Raw genomic sequence first — 13752 nt, 5'->3', positions numbered from 1 at the left:
TATTCTTTAGCAAAACCTGTACCACTCTGAGCAGGATTTCAGGCTAGGACAAAGGTTCACCTTCCAGCAGGACAATGACCCGAAACACACTGCTAAAGCAACACTTGAGTGGTTTAAGGGGAAACATGTAAAAGTGTTGGAATGGCCTAGTCAAAGCCCAGACCTCAATCCAATAGAAAATCTGTGGTCAGACTTAAGGCCCGTACACACGAGTGGAAATTCGGCCGGAAATTTTCGTCCGACGACCGATCTGCCGATTTTCGGCTTGTAAGTATGGTGCTTCCGACAACCGACTCCGACTTTTCGGCCGAACAAATCCTGGTGTGCAGGCTATATAATTTTTGTCGACCGTCAAAACACGTCCGATTTTCGTCTCAGTACAGATTTCGATGGGGAAAAATCTTTTGAGCAAGACTAGGCATGCTCAGAGATGAAAGAACACAAAGAAAGCAATCCAACACATGACATCACTTCTGAAGTAGAATTCTGTCGTACGGGAAAATTCGTGTGCAGTCTGGGCACATTCCAACCAACAGACACCACTCTGGACAAAAGACGGATGACCGTTCGGCGGAAATTTGTTGCGTGTGTACGAGGCTTTAAAGATTGCTGTTCACAAGCACAAACCATGCAACTTGAAGGAGTTGGAGCAGTTTTGCAAGGAGGAATGGGCAAAAATCCCAGTGGTAAGATGTGGCAAGCTCATAGAGACTTATCCAAAGCGACTTGGAGCTGTGATTGCCGAAAAGGTGGCTCTACAAAGTATTGACTTTAGGGGGGTGAATAGTTATGCACCCCCCTACAGTTGTGTAGAAATAGATATAAGTGCGCTAATGCTAATCCAAAGTAAATAAATCAGGGCTTGACAAATTTGCCTGAAATCTAGGAGCCAGCTAAAAAAGTTAGGAGCCAGGTTTTTTTTTTTTTTTTAAACTAACAACCAAGCTTTATTTAATAAAACGGATACTAAATTTACACATAAATACGACTAGAGCCCCACTCTCTTCTATAGCGCAATTGGATGGAAACAGACTGTCTGTCTCTTTCCATCCGATGCCATCTGATCCGATCCACGGGATGGATAGAAAATAGAACCACCATCCGTCTGTTTTTGGCGGACAGGATCAGATGGCGGCAGATTACTGCTCCATAGAGGAGAATGAAGGGTCCGATTAGGTCTGCCTGAAAAACTGACAGGCGGACCTGATCAGACAGCCCGTGTGAAAGGGGCCTTCGGCTGTGGCACGGCGAGGAGGAAAAAAAAAAAAAAGAAGATTTTATATATATATATATATATATATATATATATATATAATTTTTTTTTAAATAATAATAATTGGAAAAAAAAAATTATTATTTTTTTTACATTTAAAAAATAAATTAATAATAATAACCACACTCCCTGTCCACTTACATTTAAGCAAAGGTAACTGGACAGAGAGATGAAGCCTTAAAAAACTTCCCTCTCATTTCCTCTTTGGAAGGAGATGGAAAGGCATTGAGAACATGCATTACTCCCGGCCACCACAAGAGGGCGCCAGTTCCCCTAGCCTCTCATCTCACAGAAGAAGGCTGAAAAGCCGGGGCCTCAATTTTTGGACGGCGCAGAAGTCCGTGCACTCGAGGAGAAGGTGGGGGCGCAAAAGGGACAGGACACCTCCTGCAGGGAAGCCCAGGCGCCAGGTCGCTAATTCTAGTCGCAAATGCGACCTGGCGCCCGGGTTTGTCGAGCCCTGAAATAAATGATACAGTAAGCAGCAACTTCAAGTGTGACAACACCCCAAAAAAAATATAAAGTCGTGCTAAGTGATTAAATAAATTTAATAAAAAAATGTGAATTAATGTGAAACAATGTCCAATAAATATATTGAAAAGTTCATGAATTTTCCGAAAGTGAGAGAGTTATGAACATTGACTTTTTCTTTTATTTTGTCCTATTTGTTGTATGCCTAATAAAACAAAAAAATAAAAAGTAACACATCTTCAAAGTTGTGGGCATGATCTGTAAATTAAATGATGCAAATCCTCAAACAATCCATGTTAATTCCAGGCTGTGAAGCAACAAAACACGAAAAATGCCAAGGGGGGTGAATATTTTTTGCAAGGCACTGTACTTATCACATACTTAAGGCTTTCATGCACTAGGATTTTGCCTAGACACACCCAGAGTTCTTTCCAAGGCAGCGCCACCCATTCCTCCCTTTTGATCTCTAATAATATTATTATTATTATTATTATTAATAATTGATCAAAGAGGAAGAAGACTATCAAACCCTCAGCACGTATTTTCTCGCCTATCTATGTTCTCTTCCAAATAAACGTCACTTATGTGATGTACTTATATATAACCCTGCACTACGGCCACTACAGGAAGTTAAAGTTGAACTTTACATATTTTTGGTAATTAAATAAAATCAATAAATAACCGTATATTGAAAAAAGTAAAAAAAAAAAAAAAAAAAAAAAAACAAACAGTTACGTTTCTGCCTGTCTCCCCCTATACAGTGAACGGCGCACATCGCAGTACAAATTCGGCATTGGTAAATCTGAGTGAACGCACACCCATGTGGGGAGGGGACGTCATCCCTGCCCGGCCAATGAAAGCAGCTGGCAAACAAGAAACAGAAGCTGGCCGTCCTTAGATGTCAGCAGCCAGGCAGGGAGTTCAGGGATACCGCATTGCTGGAGCCGAAGTGAGTATAGTTCCCCCATTAAGGAACATGGGAAACACAACATTGTATATATTTGTAACAAGAGATACAATGTAACACATAGGTGGTTATATTTCTTTGCCGATTCCCTCTAGTGTTCTCTAGAAAGATTACATTGTATTTCTTGTTACACCCATATACAGTATTGATGTGTCTCTGATGTTCCTCAGCGCCATCTAGTGGTCATATTGATCTATTATGAGGCAGAGTAGTAAAAAGTCACATTTGCTCAGCAGAGAAGAGGCCGGAGAACGTTTGTTTTCCCCAATTTACACCCCTCGGTGTATTCTGTACACCAAAATCACATCCATTCAACAGCAACATTAGTAACAAGTGCTATCTACCGGGCGCAGTCAGCGGTGGGGAACACAACGGGGTGCAGTCAGCGGTGGGGGGGGGGACACACATATACCAGGGTGCAGTCAGCGTGGGGGGGGGGGGGGACACACACATATACCAGGGTGCAGTCAGCGGTGGGGGGGGGGGACACACACACATAGACCGGGGCGCAGTCAGCAGTGGGGGGGGGCACATATACCAGGGTGCAGTCAGCGGTGGGGGGGGGGCACATAGACTGGGGCGCAGTCAGCGGTGGGGGGGGGGGGGCACATAGACCGGGCGCAGTCAGCGGTGGGGGGGCACATAGACCGGGGGAGCAGTCAGCGGTGGGGGGGGGGCACATAGACCGGGGGAGCAGTCAGCGGTGGGGGGGGGGGGGGACACATAGACCGGGCGCAGTCAGCGGTGGGGGGGGGGGGGGGACACATAGACCGGGTGCAGTCAGCGGTGGGGGGGGGGGGGGGACACATAGACCGGGCGCAGTCAGCGGTGGGGGGGGGCACATAGACCGGGGGCGTAGTCAGCGGTGGGGGGGGGGCACATAGACCGGGGCGCAGTCAGCGGTGGGGGGGGGGGAGATAGAGGGGTCTATGGGAGGGGGTGTCAGTAGCAGGTCTGTACGATGGGGGAGGGGCAGTATAGTACCAGGTCAGTGTGGTGGGGGAGGGGGTCTCCCCGTGTCTCCGATGGTCTCTTCCCCGGGGGGGTGTCGGTTCGGTGTCTCCGGTATAATATCCGGGCGGAGGGTGTCGGTAGGTGTCCCGGGATCCGGGCGGAGGGTGTCGGTAGGTGTCCCAGGATCCGGGCGGTGATCGGTGTACAGGCCGGGCCCGGTAGGAGGATATGGGTGGCTCGGACCCCCCGGAGGATGGTACGGCCGGGACAGCCGAGGAGGGAGAGCGGGGAGCGGCCCAGGAGGAGGGCGGCCAGAGCCGACATAACGACCTTCTCCTCTACGGCCCGGCCTCTCCGCTCCCCATGCCGGAGTTTGCGACACTCAGCGCGGAATACGGCATTAACTCCTTAGAGCCCGGAGAGGGGGAGGGGACAGGAGCACACCTTATATCTGGGGAAGAGGGGTCATAAGAGGACCCCTTGTATCTGGGTGGTTGGGTAAGAATTCAGGAGAACCCCTATATTTGGGAGGACAGGAGCACCCCCTTGTATCTGTGGGGTGGGGGTAAGATGAAGGAGCACCCCTTACATCTGGGTGGGGGGAAAGAATACAAGAGCACCCCTATATTTGGGAAGACAGGATACCCCTTATATCTGGGGGGCGGCAGGAGCACCCCTTAAATCTAAGGGGTAGGTAAGAGGAAAGGAGCACCCCTTATATGTGGGGAAGAGGGGGGCATAAGAGGACTAGAACATCCCTTAAATCTGAAGAGGGGTTGAGATGAAGGAGCACCCCTTGTATCTGTGGGGTGGGAGGACAGGAGCACCCCTTGTATCTGTGGGATGGGGGTAAGAGGACATGAGGAGTACCCCTTGTATCTGGAGGGGGGGGGGGGTAAGAATACAAGAGCATCCCTATATTTGGGAAGACAGGATACCCCTTATTTCATTGTGGGGCAGGAGCACCCCTTAAATCTGTGTGAGGGGAGTAAGAGGACAGGAGCACCCCTTACATCGGGGGAAGATGAGAGTAAGAGGAAAGGAGCACCACTTATATCTGGAGGGGGGGATGAAGAAGCACCCCTTATACCTGGAGGAGGGGGGTAAGATGAAGGAGCAAGAGGGGGTAAGAGGACAGAAGGACCCTGATACATGGGGGGGCAGGATGCCCCTTATATCTGGGGGAGGGGGGACAGGAGCACCCCTTATATCTGGGGAGGGGGGGACAGGAGCACCACTTTAAAGTATAACTAAGGGCAAAACTACTTTTTTTTTTTTTTTATTCTTTTTAGTTTTGTATAGAATGGAGTAAAACTCTACCCGTTTTTTTTATTGCTCTCTGTGCCCCCTTTGAGGAGATTCACTCTTCCTATTGGTCCAGTTTACTATTATCACTGATAGTAAAAGTAAATTACAAATTTTGGGTTGCTCTCAGAAAAGTAATAGAGGGGAATTTCTCCAATGGGGACATGAATTCTGGTGACCCCAAGGGATTCCCTTAATTTGCAGAGTTTTCCCACTCACTTCCTGTTTTGCAACGGGACATATATGGCAGAAAAACCTAACAGGGGTTATAACCCTCCATTACTGGAACAATGGGATTTAGGGAAGGTAACACAATTGCCCCATACACACGTGCAGATTGTCTGCAGACTTACCAAAACCATATAATATGAGGTCAAACCTAAACACTTTCAATTTGTATGCAATCCGGCAGGCCCTTGCACTACATAGAAAAGGTAAGTCTGCAGACAAAAGTCTGCAGATAATCTGCACCTGTGTATGGGACAAATGTCTTCATTCAAATGGAAAGGATTGACAACCTTTGGAAGAGTCCAGATCCCCTGCACACAATCTGTACCGAGGACACCTCCCCATCCGGACAGGCTGGCATCCATGGTGACAACCATACAGTACAGGGGAAGAAAGGATTTTCCCTGGCGAAGTGCCATTAAACTAAGCCACCAGATTAGGGACCCTTTTGTACCCCAGCTCAACAGGATCAGATTGTCTAGAGACTGAGGATTCTTGTCCCATTTAATAAAGGATCTCTTTTTGCAGAGATCTCATGTGGAACTGCGCAAAAGGAACCGCCTTGAAAGTAGACCTTATCAGGCCCAGCAACCGCATTCAAGCCCGGAGGGATGACCGTCTACTGGAAAACAGAAGTTGAATTGCCTCCTGGAAGTTCTGGAGTAAGTCCAGAGGAAGCAACACTCTGGCTGAGGCCAAGTCCAGAGTCAGACCCAGATAGTCCAGGCATGTAGACAGAACCAGAGTGGACTTCTGAAGGTTCAGAATCCAACCAAACTCCCTCAGAGTTCACAGAGTAATCTCCAAGTTGTCTATTAGAGCAGTCGGAGACTCCACTCGCAGAAAATTGTCCAGGTACGCCAATACCGCGACACCCCCCCACTGCTGATGCAACGATGCTAGTACCGGGGCCCACAGTTTCGTGAAGGCCCAGGGAGCAGAGGCAAGACAAAATGGTAACGCCACAAACTGATCATGCTCCTCGCCCATGGCAAAGCAGAGGAAGCGCCGGTGACCGGCGCATATTGGAATGTGAAGGTAGGCATCCTTGATGTCAATAGAAGCGAGAAAATCTCCCCGATGTAGGGATGCCACTACTGTGTGAATGGACAACATTCGGAACTTCTGTACCCGCACAGTTTAGCACCTTGAGGTCCAGAATTGGACGTACCTTGCCTTCCTTCCTGGGAACTGTAAACAGCTTTGAGTAAAACCCCTAAAAACGTTACAAAGTCGGAACTGCGACAATCATCCCTTGAAGTAACAAGTCTTGCACGGCCCGGAAGTGATCTAAGGACAAGCGCAGGTTGGAAGGTAAGAACCTTTCCGGAGGATAAGACTGAAACTCGATCTTGTAGCTGGACCAAATTACTTTGTGGACCCACTTGTCCAGTACCAGGGAGGTCCACGGATCGGAAACCAGCGAGACACCCCCCCCCCCCAGATACGAGTGAGGGCGCCCATCCATGCAGAGGAAGCATCCATGCCTTGTCCGCAGGTCTGGAAGAGCCCGCTCGTGGCTTGCCAGACCAGTTCTTCTTGGAACCTCTGGTAGAGGCCCTGAAGGGCTTAGATCCCTTGTCTTGAGATTCTGAGGGACGAAAAGGCCTCTATGAGCCGAGAAGAATGGCCCCCGTTTATGACGGGTCTCCTTGCCCTTGGAAGCCTGAGGAAGGAGAGTACTCTTCTCTGCTATGAGGCCCTTAACGATGTCATCCAAAGAAGCTCCAAACAGGCGATCCCCCACAAATGGGAGATCAGATAAGGCCTTCTTAGAAGTCTGGTCCGCAGACCAGCATTTCAGCCAGATAATACGCCGAAGGACCACTGCTGAGACACAGTCTAGAAGGTGGTATGCGCCCTCATGAGACGTTTAACTTGCAGGCCAGCCCCCGTCCAGTGGGGCTATATCGCGGCCGACCTAGCGCAGAGCTGAGGTCTGCCTGCGCTCGCTGGCCAGACTTGGGGGACCCTCTGGATCTAGATTATCCAGTTAGTCGCCCAGTCTGGCAGTTGATTGTAGATTCTCACAGGAACAAAATTAACAAAGATAGGAAAAAGTTCCATTTAAAAAGGAAAAAAAAAATGGTCAGGACCAGAGATCCCAGCAAGGAACTAGGTCCTTTCTCCTGACTAGGCAGAAAAAAGTGCCTATAGCTGAGAGTGGGAGTATATCCCCTGGGACTGCCCCATAGGCGTAGTCAAGCTTTTTCCTGCCTAGTGTCCTACTCCTGTAGGTTGCAGTATAACCCAATGGTCAAGAAGATGAGCTGTGTCCGTCAATTAAGGAAAGAGGGAAAAAAAAGTTTTGCCTATAGTTCCACTTTAACCCTTTCGCTGCCAGGTCCATATGTTGTATAGACCTGAGACCTGGGGGGGGGGTTATACACATTGCCAGTGGCTACAGCCACCAGGATTGTGGGTAAGTCTGACAAGCAGACTCCCTGCTTGTCACATGCAAGCATTCAGGCGATTGTGATACATGTTACACATCGCCGTGCTCCGGAGTGAGAGCACAATTTCTAGCACCAGACCTCCTCCGTAACACTTAACTGATGACCTATAGGAGGGCTTTTAAAGTGTCGCCTATGGAAACGAGAGGGTACTGAAGTTTGGCATTATTTCAAATTTAAGGCTTGACATGTTGGGTATCTATTTACTCATTGCAACCTCAGCTTTTAGATTTTACCAAAACTAAAGGTCATTATGTTGGTGTGCCCTAAAATTAACTTTTAGGTGTAGTATATTTTTTACTGAAATTTTGCATTTCCTAGACGTTTGCGATAATATTGTGTGACATAAAAAATTGGCACTGCCACTATTTTAGGCTCTAGGGCAGGGGTGTCAAACTCAATTTCATCGTGGGCCACATCAGCATTTTTGTTGCTCTCAAAGGGCTGGTTGTATCTGTAATGCCCCGTACACACGCATCGATAGTTGGCCGTGAATTTTCGGCCAACATCCGATCGGCCGATTTTCGGCTTGTTAGTATGATGCTTCCGACAACCGACTCCGACTTTTCGGCCGAACAAAATCTGGTGTGCAGACTATAAAATTTTTGTTGGCCGTCACCACAACGGCCGATTTTCCGTCAGTCAGTACAGATTTTGGCAGACAAAAATCTGATGAGCAAGACTGGGCATGCTCAGAGATGAAAAAACACACGGAAAGTAAACCAGCACATGACATCACTTCTGAAGTAGATTTTTGTTGGCTGAGAAAATTCGTGTGCAGTCTAGAGCACATTTCAACCAACACAACAACACTGGACAAAAGTCGGCCGATCGGTCGGCCGATAATCGTTGCGTGTGTACGAGGCTTTAGACTAGATGTCCAGCCAGAGCTCCGGCCATCCTTTTCAACACAGTGCACCCCCCTTACCTTGTTCTGCTTCCAGAAAGATGCTGGGGGGGGGGGTGTAGCTGGGAAGCAGAAAGTGCAGGGTCTGGAGGAGAAGCAGAGAAGGGCTAGAGTCAGCTGCCTGAGACTGCTAAATGCTGAGACCAAGGAAGGCAGAGAGGGGTGCTTCAGCAGCACAGAGGTGCAGGATCTGTAGGAGTTCTGTTCTCTCTTTTGCCAACTGCTGAGACAAGGTGGGGGCAGAGATGAGGGGGGATGCCATATAAAATGAGAACCAAAAAAACAAGAACCAAACCGAGGGTGCACCGGCCTTGTGCATTATCCTTAAAACATGTTTGGGAGTACCCCCTTTTTATACTTTTATATATTAAACTGTTTTAAGGATAATGCACAAGGCCGATGCGCCCTCTGGTTCTTGTTTTTAGCTGTATAGACTTCCCCAGTCTTGTGAGGGCAGCAAGGCGGCATTCATCCGTACCAGCCTGGATACAGAATCTCTCTCTGACCCTTCTGCGACCCACCTTTTGAGCGCAGGAGAAGTTTTTAGATTATCTTCAAAGTATGCCATATGAAATGGCCTGGCCGGCCAGATTCGGCCCCCAGGCCTTGTTGACATGTGCTATCTAGGGTATAGTGCGCTTCAAACAAATAGTGACAATGACAGATTATAAATCAATATAATATATGTAATAAAAAACAACAAACATAAAAGTCTCTCAAATAATGTGGGTCTGCTTAAACTTCAAAATCAATATATTGAGTGAGTCCGTGTCAAGGTGACGTGACAATAAATGCAGACAATTGTGCTTCACAAAGTCAGATGTTCTCTGTGCCAGGGTGGCCTCTTACCACAAAACACTCCAATAGTGACATTCAAACCTTGAAGTGACAGGATAGTGCGATAGTGACACCCCGGTGGTAAAATTGGATTCTTACCAGAGGTCAGGGAGATATGAGCTTTGGACTGATGAAATAGGAAATCCAATGTATGGATGGCAAGGAGTGATGTACTCTCGCTGGGAAATCCTACAACTGGTCAATCAGCGGGTCGCGTTCATCGGCCACCCACGATCACTCCCTATAGAGACAGAACAGCGGTCTGCCTGAGTAAACAAGGCAGACTGCCGTTCTGTCACAGATAAACACAGGGATCCTGTGTTCCTACTATTTAGGAACACAGGTCTCTGTGTTCATTCAGTTAGTCCAGCAAAGTAAAGCATGGAGACATAGATGGATGGGGAAGTTTGTTTTAAATACTAAAAATGAATCAAATAGCGTTTTTGATTTGTGGTGCCCAGATGCAGTCCAGTTCTCTTTAAAGTGTAACTCAACTTTTGTTGAGAAAAAAAACATTCCCCTCTGGGTGATCTCTGTACATTGCAGGGATTATAACAAACTTTGTTGCAGATTCCTACCTTTTGTTATTCTGAAGAAATCATTGTTTGTTCCTCTGTGCTGAGTGGGTCTAATGGGAGTGGTTTCATCATTATCTGTCAGCTATGGCAGCTGCAGGGCTCTAATGAGGAAATCTGCTGGGCCTGCATCCCTTTAGATGTGTTCCTATTTGGAGTATTTCACCTAAAATGACATTTTTGTTGCAGAGGATGCCAGAAATCTGACTTGTATCTTAGACAGACTTCTGGGAAAATTGGTGAGCCAATCACACAAGCAGGAAATGATGTTTCTGGGGGTGTGGTCAGTATACATTCTGTGTACAGAACACCTCCAGGCGGCCATAATGCATTTTCAGAAAACTACAACAGCTGCAGATTGAAAAGGAAAGGTCATTTTAATAACATTCAATTACAATATGATTTGTGTCACAATTATATATGCTATATATATATATACACACACATATATATATATCATATATATATTATATATATATATATATATATATTTTTTTTTTTTTTTACTTGCTATTTTTATTCCCCCACGAAAGTGGAGTTACGCTTTAAGTGGTTAAGCATGTGTGCAAAAAACATACATTTGAAGATTATGACATCCTGCATAACTTGTATAATATATATTTTACTTTGAATACTTTTTCCACTTACAGAATGTCTAATGTAATTTATACTTGTATAGGTACACATTGTGCATAGAACTCTGGTTGACCCCTGAAGAAGGGTTTCCATACCTGAAACGCGTAGAGTCCTGTCCGGTTCTTTCCACCAATGGTGCCTAGGAGTCTTCTGTATGGATACAGGTCTGTCCTTGCATGCAGGTTTTAAAATTTCACATATATCTAGTTGTGTGCTAGATATATACATGTTTGTGTAACAATGTTTTTGATTTCTTATGTAATAAAATCGTAATTTATTTATACACAGCTGTATCTTTTTTTCAGTGTTTCAGTGGCACGTAAAGTCCCAAACCATTGGGGGTACCCTTTTTCTATCTATCTATCTATCTATATATATATATATATATATATATATATACATACATACATATATATATATACATATATATATATATATATATATATACATATATATATATATATATATATATATATATATATATATATATATATATATATATATATATTTATTTATTTATTTTACTTGCTATTTTTTTATTTTTTTTATTCCCCCAGGAAAGTGGAGTTACGCTATAAGTGGTTAAGCATGTGTGCAAAAAACCCGGCAAAAATGGCCCTGGCAGCGAAAGGGTTAAAGCTTTGAAGGATTACCCCAAAGATACTGCAAAACCAGGCTGGATAATAAAAAACAATATTAAGTTAGGTTTTAACAATATATTTGCAGTTTTTATATAGATTTTAAAATATATACAGTGCATACAATAAGAGGACACAAAACCAGCATTACAAATGTAGTACAATAGCTTAAAATGTTAAATATGCTCAGGACTACAGAACAGTTATAAGTGAAGAACCAGTCCGATTCATTCAACGTATAGATTTGATTTTACATTCATGACCAAGAGATTAAATATCTGTCGTCTTGTTTGTCCTGTTAATCCCTTGAATCAAAATGAAACATTACATTGTCTGGAGTTGATAAACTTTGGGTCCTTTTTTTAGCAGGTAGCCTTGATCATTTAGTGAGCTCACAAAACCTTCAAAGTCAGCGACCTGTAATGAGAAGAGGAGAACTGTTATTTTACAACGGAAGTCTCTCTTATCCCCGAGACACCTGATCCGGAAACATATTCTCCTCCCTCCGACCCAAAACACAGAACCCTCCTGCATGGGTGTGATGGATACATGAGGTTTGTTTGGTCTCATAGCAGAAGCATCGGACTTCTCATAAAAAACTAAAATATGCAAAATAACAGTAATACAGTGTGATTCAAAAAGTACGGTGCAAAATTAAAGCAGATTTATTCATAAACGGAATGAACCCAACACAACAGTATAAACCAGTTTACGACCGCCCGCCGCATATGTACTGTAATTGTACGACGCTCGTCCTCGGGAGGCTATGGGGCGAGCGGGCGCCGCCCGGCGGCATGCTCCCGCCCCCGCTCGTCAGCAGGGAAGCCGATGCAGCGGGCAGGTGGCTCCGATTGCCACCTAACACCCGCAATCGTTCCCTGCTGAGAGAGGACGGTCAGCTGTTGTAAACACAGCCAACCGTTCTTCTCCCTGGAAAGATCACAAAGCCCCTGTGATCCTTCTATATAGGATCCCATGTCTCTATGGTCATCTCAGAAGCCACGTCCCCCCACCCCACAGTTAGAATCATTCCCCTAGGCTCACATTTAACCCCTTGATCACCCATAATGTTAACCTCTTCCCTGCCAGTGTCATTATTACAGTAACAGTGCATATTTTTAGCACTGATTACTGTAGTAATGTCACTGATCCCCCCAAAAGTGGAAAAAATGTCAGTTAGGGGTCCGATCTGTCCGCCGCAATGTTGCAGTCCCACTAAAAATTGCAGATTGCCGCCATTACTAGTAAAAAAAAAAAAAAAGACGTAAATCTTTCCCGTAGTTAGTAGACGCGATAGTAGTGGATATTTTTTTTTTTTTTTTAGAGAAAAGGGATATTGTTTTTTTTGTGTCCTTTATCCACTTCTGGACCAGAAGGTTTTACCCCCCTTAATGACCAGGCCATATTTTGCGATTCGGCACTGCGTTATTTTAACGGACAATTACGTGGTCGTGCGACGCTGTGCCCAAATAAAATTGATGTCCTTTTTTCCCCATAAATAGAGCTTTCTTTTGGTGGCATTTGATCACCTGTGCGTTTTTTTTTTTTTTTTGGCGCTATAAACAAAAATAGAAGAGCGACAATTCTGGAAAAAAAAAATTAAATATTTTTGACATTCTGCTATATAAAACATTCCCAATACAAAAAATGTAAAAATCTTAATTGTTTTTCATCATTTTAGGCTAATTTGTATTCTGCTACACATTTTTGGTAGAAAAAAAAAAAAAATCCCAAAAAGCGTATTTTTTACTAGTTTGCACAAAAGTTATAGCTCCTACAAACTAGGGGAAAGATTTATGTCATTTTTATTTATTTTTTTTACTAGTAATGGCGGTGATCTGCAATTTTTTGCAGGGCTGCGACATTGCGGCGGACAGATCGGGCCCCTAACTAACACTTTTGGGGGGACCAGTGACATTACTACAGTAATCAGTGCTAAAAATATGCACTGTTACTGTACTAATGACACTGGCAGGGAAGGGGTCAACTCCGTTATCACGTACTAGCACATTAAGACCCCGTTCAGACAGGGGCGACACGACTGGCTGGGGCGATTTGCACGGACTTCAAAGTAGTACAGGACCCTTTTTCTAAGTCGGAGCGACTTGTGTCGCTCCTATTAGAACGGGTCCTGTACTATTCAATGGCGGGCGACCGACCGCGACTTGTCAGGCGACCAAGTCGCCTGACAAGTCGCGCTAGTGTGAATGGAGTCTTAGAAACACTCACCTTGGAAGGAATCCCTTTAGCGCTGTAAAGTCACTGCTAACATGTTTGCCGTCTTTCTTCCAGGTTCAGGAGCTCTGCCACTGTGATTGGCCGGAGCTGTGATGACGTCACTCCCGCGCATGTGCGCAGGAGCCCTCGTTTTGGCACAAAGCTCTGAAGTTCCAGCAAGGTATGCTAGACCTTCAGAGCACATGTGCCAGTGATGTCACTGGCTGCATGCAGGGTGAATATCTCCTAAACGGAGCACGTTTCGGAGATATTCATTTTACCTACAGGTAA

At 45.4% G+C, this 13752-nt stretch overlaps 2 protein-coding genes across 2 annotated transcripts in view; both read right to left on the bottom strand.

The window, feature by feature from the left end:
• CRLS1 (cardiolipin synthase 1) overlaps nucleotides 1–4074 on the bottom strand; it is a 32938-nt gene extending 28864 nt beyond the window's left edge. Inside the window, exon 1 of the mRNA XM_082251245.1 lies at nucleotides 3696–4074. Coding sequence (XP_082107371.1) covers nucleotides 3696–3989 — 294 coding nt within the window. The 5' untranslated portion in view covers nucleotides 3990–4074. The remainder of the gene's footprint in view (nucleotides 1–3695) is intronic.
• Nucleotides 4075–11366: 7292 nt separating this feature from the next.
• The window catches only part of MCM8 (minichromosome maintenance 8 homologous recombination repair factor), a 92637-nt gene continuing 90251 nt past the window's right edge, over nucleotides 11367–13752 (bottom strand). The window contains exon 18 of the mRNA XM_082251237.1: nucleotides 11367–11661. Within this exon, the coding sequence (XP_082107363.1) occupies nucleotides 11569–11661 (93 nt within the window). The 3' untranslated portion in view covers nucleotides 11367–11568. The remainder of the gene's footprint in view (nucleotides 11662–13752) is intronic.

Source organism: Pelophylax lessonae (assembly GCF_965119305.1).
Source record: "Pelophylax lessonae genome assembly, chromosome: 3".
Classification (NCBI taxonomy): domain Eukaryota; kingdom Metazoa; phylum Chordata; class Amphibia; order Anura; family Ranidae; genus Pelophylax; species Pelophylax lessonae.
The sequence above is the reverse complement of the archived record's forward strand: the minus strand, read 5'-3'. Positions and strand labels throughout refer to the sequence as shown.